Raw genomic sequence first — 16,748 nt, forward strand, 5'->3', positions numbered from 1 at the left:
AATTGAGATTAGTGATCCGGAGAATCCCACCGCCGCCGAAGAAGTGCTTCTCCAAAACAATGACTTTGCTCTAAGTGACATTCATGATGCAATTGATGAAAGAATATTTGAACAAATCAAGAATATTGAGATGGCACATGAAGCTTGGAAGAAGTTGGAAGAATCATTTGAGGGCACTCAAGCCGTGAAGGGTGCAAAGGCATATATCCTCAAAGAAAAGTTTGCAAGTTTCAAGATGAAGGAGGATGAGAGTGTGCCAGAGATGTTTCATAGGCTTCAAGTACTTATCAATGATCTCAAAGCACTTGGAGAAGAAGTGAAGGATAAGGACTTCTCCCACAAGTTCTTGAGATGCTTACCCTCAAGATTTGGTATATTGGTCACTATTCTAGTGAGGAGTGGTTTGGACACCATAACACCAAACCAAGTGTTGGGAGATATAATGACCGATGATACCTATAGAGATGATGATGAGAAGAAAGAAAAGAAGGAAAAGAAAGATGAGAAGAAGGATGAGAAGAAAAAGAGCATGACATTCAAAGACACATCATCCAAGGGCAAAGCTAAGCAAGAAACTTCAAGTGAAGAAGATAAATCTTGGGATGATGATGATGATGAGAAGATGGCTCTATTTGTCAAGAGATTTGGCAAGTTCATGGTGAAAAAGGGCTACCATGCTAGAAGAAAGAAGTCTTCATCCAAGAACACAGAAGAATCAAGAAGATGCTTCAAGTGTGGAAGCAAAGATCATCTTATTGCTCAATTCCCATACAATAGTGACAATAATGATGACAACAAGAAGAACAAGAAGAAGGACAAGAAGGAAAAGAAAGAGAAGAAGGACAAGATGGCCTTCAAGAAGAAGAAGGGTGATTCATATGTAGTCACTTGGGATAGTGATGCTTCCTCAAGTGATGATGACGATGATAGTGATGATCACAAGACCACCAAGAAGAAGGCTCTTGCAAGTATTGCCATCAATGAGAAGCCTTCTCTCTTTGAATCTTCATCATGCTTCATGGCTAAGGCCACTAAGGTACAATCTTATGATGATGAAAGTGATGAAGAACATGTTGATGATGATGAACATGAAAACAAAAATGATAGTGATAGTGATGATGATGAACCTATTAAGGACGAATTATTTGACATGCTAGAAGATGCTAGAGAACACTTTGATATCAAGAGAAGGGAATGCAAAAGCTTGTGTAAGGAACTAAAAGCCCTTAAGCAGGCCTTTGATGAGCTCAATGCATCTCATGAGAGGCTAGAGGAAGTCCATGAGAAGCTTGGCAAGGCTCACAAAAAGCTTGAAAAAGCTCATTCCACTTTGCTCAATGAACAAAATAAAAAGAAGCATATTGAAACTTGTGATGTAGATTTAACTTGTGATATAATTGATGAATCACTATCTATGCCTATCATTGTTGCTTCTACTAACCCTTCTTATAGCACTTCCACTTTTACCTCATCTAGTAGTGATGGTCTCACTTGTGACACCTCACTAGCGGTTGAGAATGAGAACCTCAAGAAGGAGGTCACTAAGCTCACTCACACCTTAGCTAAGGCTTATGATGGTGAGGACCGCTTGCTTAAGTGCTTGGGTAGCCAAAGAGCTTCTTTCTATAAAGAGGGATTAGTCTATACCCCTAAGAAAGGCAATGCGATCTTTGCTCCTCACAAGACAAGTTTTGTGAAGAACAATGGTCGGTTTTGCACTAGTTGCAAGTAAGTTGGTCATAGAGAGCATGAATGCACCAATAAAAGCAAAAATACTAATGTATCATTCATTAAGCTTAATTCTTCCTATATGCTTGTTAAGGGTATAAATGGTGTGAAGGCTAAGTTCATTGGCAAACTATAGATGGGCTCAAAGAAGAAAGCCATTTAGGTAGCAAAAAGCTTGGTTACTAACCTTTAAGGACCCAAGCAAGTTTAGATACCTAAAAAGAATTGATCTTCTTTTGTAGATAAATTACAAAGCCGGAGAAAGGCATTGGGTTCTTGATAGTGGGTGCACTCAACACATGATCGGTGATGCAAGAATGTTCAACTCAATCAACACCAATAGCAATGATGGTTATGATAGTATCACATTTGATGACAATGGCAAAGGCAAGGTCAAAGGGCTTGGTAAGATTGTAATATCCAATGACTTGAGCATATCCAATATATTGCTAGTAGAGAGCTTGAACTTCAATTTGCTATTCATGGCTCAATTGTGTGATCTTAGATTCAAATGCATATTTGGGGTAGATGATATAGAAATCATAAGTGTAGATGGCTCTAATTTGATCTTCAAAAGTTTTAGATATAAGAATCTATACTTGGTTGATTTCAATACTAGTGAAGCTAGATTATCTATATGCTTGTTCACTAAGTCTAGCATGGGTTGGTTATGGCATAAAAGGCTTGGTCATGTTGGAATAAAACAATTAAATAGATTGATTAAGCATGACTTAGTTAAAGGCTTGAAAGATGTTGTGTTTGAAAAGGATAAACTTTGTAGCTCTTGTCAAGCCGGCAAACAAGTTGAAAACACAACCATCCTAATAAAAGCACGATGAGCACTAGTAAAACATTTGAGTTATTGCACATGGATTTATTTGGGCCAACACAATACACTAGTATCGGTAGAAATAAATATGGATTTATGATAGTGGATGACTATACTAGATACACATGGATATTCTTTCTAGTGGACAAAAGTGATGTATTTGCAACATTCAAATCATTTGTCAAGGGCATTCACAATGAGTTTGAAACAACTATCAAGAGAGTTAGAAGTGACAACGGTAGTGAGTTCAATAATACTAGAATTGATAAATTATGTGATAAATTTGGAATTAGACATTAATTCTCGGCCAAGTACACACCCCAATCAAATGGCCTTGTTGAGAGGAAAAATAGAACACTTATTGATATGGCAAGGTCTATGCTTAGTGAGTACAATATGAGTCAATCTTTTTGGGCCGAAGCTATCAACATGGCTTGCTATTGTAGCAAATGCCTCTATTGTCACTGATTAAAAGAGAAGACACATTATGAGCTCTTGAATGGTAGAAAGCCCAACATTGCATATTTTTAGGTCTTTGATTGCAAATGCTATATCTTGAAGAAAGGCACAAGATTGGACAAGTTTGATAAGAAATGTGATGAAGGATTCTTACTTGGTTATTCCACTACAAGCAAAGCTTATAGAGTTTGGAATTTGGATAGTGGTACTCTTGAGGAAGTTCATGATGTTGAATTTAATGAAACCAAGGGTTCACAAGAAGAGAATGAGAACTTAGAAAATGTTAGAGGTATTCAACTTTCAAATGCCATGAAGAACATAGATATTGGTGAATTGAGTCCTAGGCAAGTGAATGATGATGAAGATGATCAAGTGCAAGTGCTCTCTAACTCAAATGTGCAAGATGATACAAATCAAGCTAGTGCAAGTGACTCTCATAACATTGATCAAGATCAAGTGGCTAGTATATCATCTTAACCCAATGATCTAGCAAGTACAAGCAATCAAGTTCTATTGCTCCAACCAACAAGTATTGCAAGAGATCATCCTTTGGATACAATCATTGGTGATATTTCAAGAGGTATGCAAACAAGATCAAGATTGGTATCATTTTGTGAACACTTCTCATTTGTGTCATCCATTGAACCAAAGAAGATAGATAAAGCTTTGAAGGATGTTGATTGGGTGAATGCTATGCATGAAGAATTGAATAACTTCACAAGAAATCAAGTATGGGAATTAGTAGAAAGACTAAAGGGACATAATATGATTGGAACCAAATGGGTCTTTAGAAACAAGCAATATCAAGATGGAATAGTGGTAAGGAACAAAGCAAGATTGGTAGCACAAGGATATACACAAGTTAAAGGTCTTGACTTTAGAGAAACATATGCCCTGGTTGCTAGATTGGAAGCAATAAGAATCTTGCTAGCCTATGCTTATGCTCACAACATCAAGATCTATCAAATGGATGTCAAGAGTGCATTTCTCAATGGTTATATCAATGAAGAAGTATATGTTAAGCAACCTCCCGGTTTTGAAGATGATAAGAAGCCCAACCATGTATACAAGTTGAAGAAAGCATTGTATGGCTTAAAGCAAGCACCTAGAGCATGGTATGAGAGATTGAGGGACTTCCTTCTCTCTAAAGGGTTCACAATGGGCAAGATTGACACCACTCTTTTTATCAAGAAGATTGGAAAAGATCTATTTATCTTGTAAATCTATATAGATGACATCATATTTGGATCAACAAATCAAGATTTTTGTGATGAGTTTGGAAAGATAATGGCTAATGAGTTTGAGATGTCCATGATTGGAAAATTAAGTTACTTCCTTGGTCTTTAAATCAAGCAATTAAAGGATGGTACATTTGTGAGTCAAGGCAAGTACATCAAGGATATGATCAAGAAGTTTAGAATGATTGATAGCAAAGTCATTAGCACACAAATGGGAACTAATGACAACTTGGATAGTGATGCAAGTGGAAACATGGTGGATCAAAAGTTATATCGGTCTATGATTGGAAGCCTACTCTATGTGACCGCATCAAGGCTGGATATCATGTTTAGTGTATGCATGTGTGCAAGATTTCAAGCCTCACCAAGAGAAAGTCATTTGAAGGCTACAAAGAGGATATTGAGGTACTTGAAGCATATACCAAATGTTGGTTTGTGGTATCCCAAAGGAGCAAAGTTTGAGCTAGTTGGTTACTCTAACTCAGATTATGCAGGATGCAAGGTTGAAAGGAAGAGCACCTCGGGAACATGTCAATTGTTGGGAAGATCACTTGTTTCATGGTCATCAAAGAAGCAAAATAGTGTTGTATTATCAACCGCCGAAGCCGAATACATTTCCGCCGGTAGTTGTTGTGCACAAATACTTTGGATGAAGACCACTTTGAGTGACTTTGGAATCAAGTTCAAGAAAGTGCCATTGCTTTGTGATAATGAGAGTGCAATCAAGCTAACCAACAATCCAGTACAACATGCAAGAACAAAGCACATTGATATTCGCCACTATTTTATAAAAGATCATCAACAAAAAGGAGACATTTACATTGAGAGTGTAGGCACTGAAGATCAACTTACCGATATATTCACTAAGCCATTGGATGAGAAAAGGTTTTGCAAGCTAAGGAATGAGTTGAACATATTGGATTTCTCAAATATGTGTTGATGCACCCCCCATTCATATGACATGCCTCTCCTTCGAGCAATCCAAGGTAAAAGTTGATTGGCATGACATACATCCTTGCTAAGGACATATTTAGTACATCTAGTCATATTTTCAGTCTTATTAGGACCTTTCAAATGGTTCTATTTTATTAGGCTCATTTATAAAAAAACAAATGAATTTGATGTTTATATGGTATCACTATTGCTTCTATGCTTGATTTGATCTAGTGATAGCATATGACATATTTATGGGCTTGTAAACCTAGTGTTTAATCTAGAAAATGAGCTATAAGTGTTTAACTCAACATGGTACAAGATAATCCTTATTTGGAGGTGTGAAGAAGCTTGTCCTTGGATCAAACCGAGTTAAATATCTTTGGCATATATTCTAGTTTGAACCAAACTTGGGAAAATGATCCTCACCTCATTGATTGACATTGATAATCTCGACCCTACAAGTAATACTATCTATATTTAGAACCTTTGTGGTCATTGATGATAAAGGAGGAGAAAAACAAAGAAAAGGGGGAGAGAAACAAAGAGAAGAGAAACAAAGATAGTGAAAAATGGAAAGAAACATAAAGATATCTTGACATATGACATAGGGGGAGAGATATAAAAAAGGAAAGGGATCAATTAAAATTTTGAGCACACAAGTAGGGGGAGCAAGCTCATGAACTTGTATGGTGCATTTGAATGTGTATTTCATATGTTTGCTTACATGGCACAAGTATTAAATTTAAACATCCATGCTTGTGTGATGAATGTTAGTTGTAAGATTGAATGATGAAATGAAATCACTAGATAACTTTCATTTCCAAGTAAGCCTTTACAAGTGATTTCTTTTCAAAGTATGTTTCCAAGTGATATAAAACTAACCATGGTGCTAAGGATGATATATTGGTGCACTCCGATTGGTATCACGCTTTAAAGGTCCATCTCTTATACCTTAGCATCATGTGGTAGACATTGACTCCTATATTTTCTATCTAAGCATATGTGCAAGCTTCAATTCAAACTCTTAGCACATATGTAGGAGGAGCAATTGCTATCATTTGGGGTTCATAAAACTTGTCCATATCCTTTTACACATGGTAAAAATGCTTGGGCAAGCAACATGGATTCAATTGAATTTCAATTCATATCTTTGTGTAAGAGTTGTCATCAATTACCAAAAAGGGAGAGATTGAAAGCTCTAGTTTGGTTTTGATGAATTGATGAAACCCTAAGTGCTAACCTAGTTTATCAAGTGATTATGAGATAGGTAGCACACCTCAAGTGGAGAAGCTAATAAAGATCATAACATGACAATGGTGATAGTATGGCGATGATCAAGGGCTTAAACTTGAAAAGAAGAAAGAGAAAAATAAAAAGCTCAAGGCAAAGGTATAATTTGTAGGAGCTATTTTGTTTTGGTGATCAAGACACTTAGAGAGTGTGATCACATTTAGGTTTGATAGTCGTACTATTAAGAGGGGTGAAACTCGTATCAGAATACGGTTATCAAAGTGCCACTAGATGCTCTAACTTATTGCATATGCATTTAGGATCTAGTGGAGTGCTAACACCCTTGAAAATGTTTGTGAAAATATGCTAACACATGTGCACAAGGTGATACACTTGGTGGTTAGCACACTTGAGCAAGGATGAAGAGAATGGAGGAGATGCCAGCGTCGGTCAAGTGATCGGACGCTGGATCCAAAAGCACCGGATGCTGACTGCCTGCGTCCGGTCGCGCTGACTGGTGGTATAGTGGCTAGGGTTTACCACCAGACGCTGGACTGTGTCCGATCGAGGTGGACCAGACACGTCCGGTCGAGGAAAACTGGTTTTTGACCCTTACTGTACTCGACCGGACGCTGAGGCTCCAGCGTCCGGTCAGTTTTGCCGGAGCGTCCGGTCAGCTTCGTAGTCGTTGAAATCTGACGAACAGAGTTTGAAGCTAGTGACACGTGGCATCCATCAGTGGATCGAACGCTGAGTCTAGGGTCCGGTTAGTTTGACCGGAGCATCCGGTCAGAGCGCAGTGTGCCCAGTGAAGAGGTACAACAGCTCTATTTCGTGGGAGCTTCTATTTAAGCCCCATGACCGGCTGTGGCTCACATCTTTGGCCATTTCCATTGATATAGCAACCTTGTGAGCTTAGCCAAAGTACTCCCACTCATCTTCATCATTGATTCATCATCATAGTGAGATTAGGAGTGAATCCAAGTGCATTGCTTGAGTGATTGCATCTAGAGGCACTTGGTGTTCGTGTTTCGCTTGTTACTCTTAGTGGTTGCCGCCACCTAGATGGCTTGGAGCAGCGAGGATCGTTGAGCGGAGGGTGGTGATTGTCTCCGGCTCCGATCGTGATGATTGTGAGGGGTTCTTGACCTTTCCCCGACGGAGCGCTAAAAGGTACTCTAGTGAATTACTCGTGGCTTGTGTGATCTTTATCTTGTGTTGGTTGTGTGGCACCCTATTGAGGATTTAGCGTGTGAAGCCAATTAGCGCGTGAACCTCCAAGTGAGTGAATCGTCACAACGAGGAGTAGCTTGTCGGCAAGTAAGTGAACCTCGGTAAAAATCATTGTGTTTATCCTTTGATTCTGAGGTGATTGGTCTTCATTGTTATTCATCCTTATGATTGATTGGTGCACTCCTCTACATGGCGGTATAACTATTTTGATCACTCTTTTTACATTATCGTAAACTAGTTGACTAGCTCTTTGGTGTAACTAGTTGTGAGAGCTTGCTTGCTTGGTTGGTGTGGCTCTTTAGTTAGCCTTTGAGAGCACACTAACATAGGGTAGTGTCATACCTCTTGTGTGAATCGACACTATCTAAACTAGAATTATGGTAGGTGGCTTGCATTTTGAGTAGGCTAGCGCAACACTTGCTTCGCCTCATAATTATCTAACCTTTTGTTAAGTGTTGTTATAGAAATTTTTATAAGGCTATTTATCCTTGCTCTAGCCATTAGGTCCTTTCACTTGGTTGGCTCGAAATTGTTCGTCCAATTCAATCGAGGCCCGTCCAAACTATGTGCATTGTCAAAGCTTACAAGTTGTTTACACATTTCTTTCATGTAGCTTTAACGATAGAGTACATGATGATGTCGTTTTGTTTGTTTTTTTTTCGCGGTAACGGTATACGGTGATAGCAGATCGCATTGCTTATTGTTTGGTGCTTGAGTTTGACGTAATCAACAGCTAAGGCCTTGTTTAGATGCAAAAAATTTTGCAAAATGACCACTGTAGCATTTTCGTTGTTATTTGGCAATTAGTGTCCAATCATAGTCTAATTAGGCTTAAAAGATTCGTCTCGTGGATTTCGTCTAAACTGTGTAATTAGTTTTATTTTTTATTTATATTTAATGCTTCATGCATGCGTCCAAAGATTCGATGTGATAGGAAATATGAAAAATTTTACAAAATTTTTGGGAACTAAACTGGGCCTAAGGGAATTGATACGGCTACATGCGGAGTCATTACCATCCACCTCCCGACAAGTATCGGTTAGTTCAGCTATTCACGCAACAAACTAAATGAATAGATATTTTCTGTTAAATAGTAACAGATAGCACCGACAAATAATTCTGTTATTATTACTACTCTTTTGAGTAGTGCCTTATCCACCTTCGACAGTATCAGTTAGCTCAGCTATTCACGCAACAAACCAAATGAATAGTGGTTTTCTGGTAAGGGCGCTTTTAGTTGGTAAAATTTTTTTTTGTTTTGGTTACGGTAGCACTTTCGTTTGTATTAGGCAATTAATGTTTAATTATGGACTAATTAGGTTCGAAAGTTTCGTCTCGTGATTTCTCACCCAACTGTGCAATTAGTTTTGTTTTTCGTCTACATTTAATACTTCATACATGTGCCGCAAGATTCGATGTGACACTTTAGGGTGAAAAATTTTAGAATCTAAACGAAGCCTAAATAGTGACAGATAGCACCGACAAATAGCTCCGTTATCATTAACCACTCTTTTGACTAAGGGCGCGTTTAGTTCCAAAATTTTTTTGGTTTTTGGCTACTGTAGCATTTTCGTTTGTATTTGGCAAAAATTGTCCAATTATGAACTATTTAGGCTTAAAAGATTCGTCTCGCTAATTACAGGCAAACTGTGCAATTAGTTATTCTTTTTACCTACATTTAATGTTCTATGCATGTGCCGTAAGATTTAATGTGACGGAGAATCTTGAAAATTTTTGATTTTTGGGTGGGATCTAAACCGGGCCTAAACGGGAACCAAACAGCCCTATATCCACCGGTAGCAGGGCACTTCGCCAATACGGTGTAGTGGTGTACGGTCACATTTTCAAACCCCTGGGAGGCCGGAATCAACCCGAAGGCGGAAATTGACCGTTGTAGATTCACTGAAAGCCCTCTGCGGTCATTTCTCCTCTACCTTCACGGATGAGTCTGACGACGGGAGCGACGGGACCCCCAACTCGAGGCAGTGCAGAACAGGCTCCACATTACGAGCCCAGCTAGCCTTAGCCTCGTTTAGTTCTAAAAAGTTTTCTCATAAGTATTATAGTAGTTATCACATTGAATCTTGTAATACGTACATGGAGCATTAAATGTAGACGAAAAAATAACTAATTGCACAGTTTGGTTGGAAATCGCGAGACGAACGTTTTAAGCCTAATTAATCCATGATTAAATACTAATTGTCAAATAAAAACGAAAATGCTACAGTAGCTACATTCCTAAATTTTACCTAACTAAACACAGCCTAAAACAAGGTGAACTCAACTGAGGTGGTGAATCGCTCGCTTCCCGTAAGCCACACTGAATGAACCAGGCTGACTGCCTGATGTACGGTGGCTCTCGTCGACGGCTTCCAGTTCCAGCGGCAGCGCATCGTTACCGCCCTGACTCACGGACTGAGGCCTGAGGGTGCGTGCTACGCCCGCTGGTTGGCCAACACGTGGACCGGAGGACGACAGGTGTAGGAAGCGGACTCGTTTACCTTCCTGGGCGGCGGCGAGTCCTATCGGTGCCGGAGACGCACGAGTGTCGGGCGCCGGGCTGCGTGCGCCGACGTGGTTCGCAGGTGAATCATGATCATCTACTAGCCTCGTCGTTCGAGTAGCTGCCGCCCGGGGGTGGTTATCCAGTAGCCACACAATGCACTGCTAAGCGCGCACCAATAATACGAGGAGTACAATCTAATCAATCAATCAGAATGACAACTGAGAGGCTTACTCGTACACCTACTTGGATCCTTCCGAACTCCAATGACATGTGATTTTTTTTTTTTTGAGAAACACTCCAATGACATGTGATGGACCAAAGAAATTACTAACATGGTGTTGGAGTGCCCGGCCCAAAGAATGTTGCAATGGCAGGAGGAACATCCAAGCACGACGGCCCAAAGAAATTACCTAAGACTCCAACGAGGGATAGTGATGTTGCAAAGGCAACGGCAGCGTACAAACAAACACTTGATGCAAGCGGCAGACAAATGTTTTCTGATGGGCTGTCACTTAGATAGCAGGATTATATAAGTATATATCATATGATATATATATATATATATATATATATATATATATATATATATATATATATATATATATATATATATAATATATATTTATATAGTAAACATCGAGCATATTTCTAGTTAGTTGGTTACTTACCTATGAGATCTAACTTCATATTCTTGTCCCAACCTCCATATGTTGGCTGATTTTCTACATGAATAATAGATAATTTGAGTAAGTAAATGCAAAAGAATAGTGTGACAGACTGACAGCATTACAACAGCACATACTCAATCCAGATCCAGAAAAATAGGAATTAAGAAAACTAGCATAGTCCACAGCTTACTTAATATAGTACGAGTACTGAGTACATACCACAAACTAACTAGAGCCTTTTACCTGTATGCCATTATAAAAGTTCGAAATGATCTACGTGCCATTGAAATTTTGAAAAGTTTCTCAGTACCCTCGTCCAAAGTTTTTTTTATCTACGTGCCACTTTCGTTAGTTTTTCTTGTAACAGCATGCGGAAAAGACGATTTTATCCTCAGTTATAGAATGCATCAAAATTTTCATTCTTTCCTCAGGTGCCACTGTAACATCCTGTGATTCAAAAAACTTCACTTTTTTCTCTGTACCATTATGAAAAAAATCATGGTAACAGGAAGTTACAGATGCATTTCGAATTTATTATAATTATTAAAGTTTTTCACATGCACACGTACAAGCTGTTACCATGATTTTTTTCATAATGGTACAGAGAAAAAAGTGAAGTTTTTTGAATCACAGGATGTTACAGTGGCACCTGAGGAAAGAATGAAAATTTTGATGCATTCTATAACTGAGGGCAAAATCGTCTTTTCCGCTTGCTGTTACAAGGAAAACTAACGAAAGTGGCACGTAGGTAAAAGAAACTTCGGGTGAGGGTACTGAGGAACTTTTCAAAATTTCAATGGCACGTAGATCATTTCGAACTTTTATAATGGCGTACAGGTAATTGTCTCAACTAAATAATTAAACACTGCAAACAACATTCAGAGTTTTTAAGATAACACTAGCTGCCATTCAATCAGCATTCAACATCCATCTAAATCTAAATAAGCAAATCATCATCCAAATTGAAGCCTCCTCCATCTCCACCCGAGTCTCCATCCACCTCCATTCCTACTTCAGCATTAGATGCATCTAGCTAAACTTGTGCTTCATGGTCATCATCTTCATCATCAATGCTCTCTGGAGCAGCAGCTGCAGCAATCCTTGGACGCTTCCTGGTATACATCTAGCTGACAGAGGCTGCTGCACGAGCAGTAGCAGCCCTAGGCAAGTTGTGGCCCTGTAGATTCTCAGATGCACCAATAGCTTCATCAACAGCAGCCCAAGTCGATTCCTCACAATTCTCATCCACCCATTCATTATCCCACTGCAAGCTGTCGCCTTCGATTTTCATCTACGTAAGTTCAACAAAGAGCCAAAGAAACAAAGCATCAAGATTTGAGCATAGTGCAGAGGAAAGGAGATGACAGAAATGATAGAACAAAACCGATTTAATGACTCACCTTCAGAGGAGGAGCTCATCTTCGTGCTCCCTGGACCTGCAGCCTACAGGTGGGGAAGAGAATAGACGACCCTGCAGCAGAAGGGAGGAAGCAGCAAGCAGCAGGGAAGATCCATGGATGGGCTGCTTGAATTGGAACCGGAAGGGAGGGAGGAGGGAGTGAGATGCATGCAGCAGGGAAGAGATGGAGTTCAGCTGCACACAGCGGGAGTTAGGAGTACACACAACGGGAGTTAGGAGTACTAAGAAGAGAAAGAGTAGGGGTGAGGTATATAAGAGAAACCCTAATGGGCTTGGCCTAAATAAATATAGCCCAGTAAACTGAAATAGCCCATCTGCCTATTTAGTGCTGATCGGCAAAGAGACCTAATCAGACGAGTAATCGACAATTAATCGGACGATCAGGTTTCTAATCGCTCTGATCGAATCTAATCGCTCTGATCGAATCAGATGGCCTAATCAAATGCTAAGTACCGATAAGGACGATTAATCAAACAATCACAAAACATTGGCAGAGATAGATTTATTACTGCACGTACACGTCTAAAGAGCTCATTTAACCGCTAAGAAACTGCATTGAGTGCATTACTTTAATCAGACCGAACAAGTCTCGTCTGAAGAATTTACAAAATGCATGGTCAGAGCTCAGACCTACTTATATAAATCTAGGAGGTAATTAGCACAATGCCAGTTACAAAGGAAAATCAAAGATAGATTACATGTATAACTTAAACTGCTTGCTACTTAAGTACTTATCTATCATCAGCAATAATCCCCAAAGCTTCAGGGTTAGCTAAGCTACCACAACGGCATAGGATACTGACACATGAGATTGTTAGATAGGCAGATTAAAGCTGTTCCTGAGGCAGATCATCACGATGTACCATTCAGTCCTAAAATGCACAGTTCATTACTTGTCATTGTCAATCAAGAAGGGCAGAGCCATCAATTACTTTCTTTATCGGAGTCACTGACTGCATCGAAGTCAATCTTCCGACAAATGTCTGGGCTGAGTTTTAACGCTTTAATAGATGGTCTCAAAGGTGCACCTGGGCATGTGGATGCAATGCCAGTAAGTAGAGGCTTCGAATCAGGTGTCTTGCAGCTTCCATGTAGGCCTGAATCCGTCACATTCTTTCCAGTTTCTTCTTGTCCATCAAGAGGGCCATCTACAATTAATAGATCCAGGATCATCTTGTGAATCACTTGGAGATATTGATCCTCCTCATCAGAATCACTAGAATCAAAACTTAACCTTTTAACTGGGTAGTCACCTGAATCAAAATTTAGCTTCCTACGAGGTGGAACTTCAGCACCTCTAGCCACTTTCTTCTTTGGTGCACAGGCCGCCTCCTCGGGCCCTGGAGCAAATGGATCAAAGATGCTTTCACGTGGTGTCTCACAACCCAATGAAAGACTATCATCAGTAGGCTTGCTTGAGATTGACAATTCAAGTATATCTCCCCTTGGAGAGATGGCCTCAGGAACATCGACCTTGTTATTTTCAAGATAATAAATTATACCAGGGGATTCTTTCTCTTCCTTATTTTCCAAGGGAACTAGCAGAAAGGGTTCCTTGCTCAGATTCGTTTCCACCCTTTCTATGACTATTGAATCACAGCCCACAACTTGCGAGGTTTCAACCTCACTCTTATCCACTACAAGATCTGGTACGAGTGGTACAGTCTCAAACCCCATGATATGGTAAAGAATATTATTGCAGAACAAACGTTGACACAAAAGTGATGTTTAAACCGTGCTTCTAAGTCAACCCACCACTGGTCTTCAATATATACCAGTGTGCTACAAGCCTACAACCTGCAAAAAAGTAGACAGTGCAAAACTTAATTCAGGATACCAAACAAATTATGCACAAGCACGAGAAAAAAAAAATTAATGCAATAGGGTTACCACATATACCAGTTACTATTCAAAACATATATGTTCAGGCTCAAGTGCTCAACAATTAACACAGGCTGTAAGGGAATTATGAACTAATGGAAACAATACGTTTTCTTAACCCTGCAATTCACTAATCTCACTATCCCAGTATTTCCATAAACAGCTACTCTTTAGATTGGGGCAACCCAGCCTCAGAGATGACAAAAAATAAAGAAAGTATTCAACCATCAGTCGAGTTGAACTACAGATATGCCTTTTTCCTTCTATTGGCCATAAACTTTTCAAAAGCGACACCAATTGACAAATGCTAGAAAAATCGACATATATTAACAAATGCTAGAACAGCATATAGCTTGTAGCAGAAGATCCAAATAGCATCTGAATATTTATTATTTATATACTCCCTCCGTTTTTTTATGTGTCGCATTTGCTTTTAAGAAAATGTCGGTAATAGATGTCGTATTCTGGTCTCGTGGTTTTGTTCCTAGCGTCGTGAGTTAAAATGCCTCGATTCTTCCAGGCGCAGTTAAACCTGCATGCAGCCATGCAGGAGCTAGCTTGCATGTTGCGGGTGAGCTACCACGCACAAGTGCCAGGCGGGACGTTGGCGAGTGCTGCGCGCGCGCTTGGCTTGCATGGGCCATGCAGGAGTAATTGCATAGCGCTGTGCACGAAGGGGCATAACCGGATGAAGTACAGAAACGAGAAGACTTGGTCTGTGCACCAAAGCCAAATGCGACACTTAAAAAAACGGAGGGAGTATATATAACTCAATAAGCATTTTCTAAAGGCCCCAACATAACATCAAACAAAACCACAGTAGTTCAGGTTCAGATAACATTCAGGTCCGAGCAAAAGCCCAATCCACTGGCTACCCTAGGCTCCAAATCCTCCAAAACAGGAAAAGACATGCCCCCATATTGCCATATGCAGCTATGCTTCATATACGGAGCAGATTTAGCTAAACCCTCAAAATTTGCAAATATTATGGCAGAGCAGAACTAATATGGAACATTGGGGTTAGCTAAACCTGCAGCTTCATAAAAAAAATCGGAAAATTAGAACCCCGTCTGTGGCAGTGGAGAAGTCCATGGTAAAGTGGACGGAATGGAGCACCCCAACCTCCATCCATCCATCCCAGAAAGGAAGAACAACTCCAAACCAAAACCCCGCCCAAGTAACCTAGGGTTTACTTACCAGCTAAGGGAAGCAATCAAAATATCAAATCCAACGCCAAGATGGATCTACGCTGCAAACAGGACCCATGCTCATAGTGGCAGTGGCAGCGGCGAGGGAAGGTGGAGAGGACGGGTGGATATGGATCTAGGGCTTGGCAGTGTTTCCACGCCGGCGCGAATGGGTAGAATGCCAAAAGAGGTGCAATAAGGTGGTACCCAGATTCAATTTGGAATGTCAATCTTTATTATCCGTTAACACACGCTTTGCGTTCACCTAAATCGAATCACAAGAACAAAGAACAGCTCATCTTCTTCTTCTTCCTCTTACAACAAGAACCAACTAACATGCTCCTCCTAAGAGTCCATTATCTAGTATATATGGATATAGTGTTAACTATCAAGTACTTGATAGGATTAGATATAATCAAAACATACTATGATGGCAGTGAAGTGCATTACAATTCATGAATATTATGCTTTCTTGCTACAAGCAACTACTCTGAGTTGGATTAAACAAATTTAATTATCAAACATTAGATTAAACAATCTAAAAGGTCTATTTTCAAGCAAGTAATCTGAACTAAACTAATTTCACTATCAAACATCGGGTTAAACAATCTGAGATATAATCTTCTAATCACATCAACATGCTCACTTCTTTGCTCATATTACAGTTTGACACGGAACGCAATAGGAAACTATTTATGTTCATGGAAACAAGTAATCCACAGTATGCTTCTGAACACATAAATGGTAGACACCTCCCCCTCGCAGCTGCAGGATCACTAGCGGCTGCTGAAAAGGGATGTTTCTGCAACTGTATCTCTCACATGTAGAAGTAGTCGAACAGTATAACTGAATGAACACACAGGTTTAAATGACAATGAACACGCAGGTTAAATGGCAGTGAACACAGAGGTTAAATGAACCATTGTTAATCTCATGTAAATTTTCCTGCAGGCTGCAGATACGGCAATATAAAGAAAAAGAAGTTCAATTACAGTAAATGTGCAACAAGTTGTTGGTCATGTCCATGACGGCATGACCAGATAGGTGCTAGGGTTGGCCAGTTGGGGCTCACCTTGGGATCTTGCTACTCTAGGGACCACGACTACCGGAGGCGGAGGAGAACGCGCACGCGGGCACCGGAATCAAGGACGCCGAAGGGGAGTAACTGTGACCGAGTTGGGGCAGGCCCGCGTTGCTGCGAGATTAGTGGCCTGTCCCGGGGGGCGCATGCGCCCCCAGGCGCGGGGATATGCGCCGTCAGTCGCCGGCCGCAGGGATGCGCCGGCCGCCAGGTGATGTTGCTCCGGTGCTGGCTATCGGGTGGCTGCCGGGGGTGGCGGCGGCGGCGGCGGTGGCGGCCTCGCGACTCGCCGGATAGAAACACTGCAGTCTGTAGCTGGAGAATGGGCGACTCGTGGGTGAGCGCTGCCCGT

The 16,748-nt window shown here is 40.4% G+C and overlaps 1 protein-coding gene across 2 annotated transcripts; it reads right to left on the reverse strand.

Moving 5' to 3' along the window:
- Positions 1-12,734: 12,734 nt before the first annotated feature.
- On the reverse strand, positions 12,735-16,735 carry LOC136497273 (uncharacterized). Of its 2 annotated transcripts, XM_066493071.1 has the most exons (4): positions 16,388-16,735; positions 13,501-14,044; positions 13,276-13,395; positions 12,735-13,119 (listed from the first exon to the last, which is right to left on the reverse strand). In XM_066493071.1, exons 2-4 carry the CDS (start codon positions 13,922-13,924, stop codon positions 13,100-13,102), a joined length of 564 nt encoding a protein of 187 aa, XP_066349168.1. In that variant the 5' UTR covers positions 13,925-14,044; positions 16,388-16,735; the 3' UTR covers positions 12,735-13,099. The 2 variants fall into 2 exon arrangements, with proteins under 2 accessions (XP_066349168.1, XP_066349167.1); XM_066493070.1 differs by having other exon boundaries at positions 12,735-14,044.
- Between the last annotated feature and the right edge of the window lie 13 nt (positions 16,736-16,748).

The sequence above is a fragment of the Miscanthus floridulus genome, chromosome 12, assembly GCF_019320115.1.
Source record: "Miscanthus floridulus cultivar M001 chromosome 12, ASM1932011v1, whole genome shotgun sequence".
Classification (NCBI taxonomy): Eukaryota; Viridiplantae; Streptophyta; class Magnoliopsida; order Poales; family Poaceae; genus Miscanthus; species Miscanthus floridulus.

What these genes read in the sequence shown, in the direction of transcription:
- LOC136497273 (XM_066493070.1), bottom strand. Translation starts at nt 13,924, where the DNA reads ATGGGGTTTGAGACTGTACCACTCGTACCAGATCTTGTAGTGGATAAG.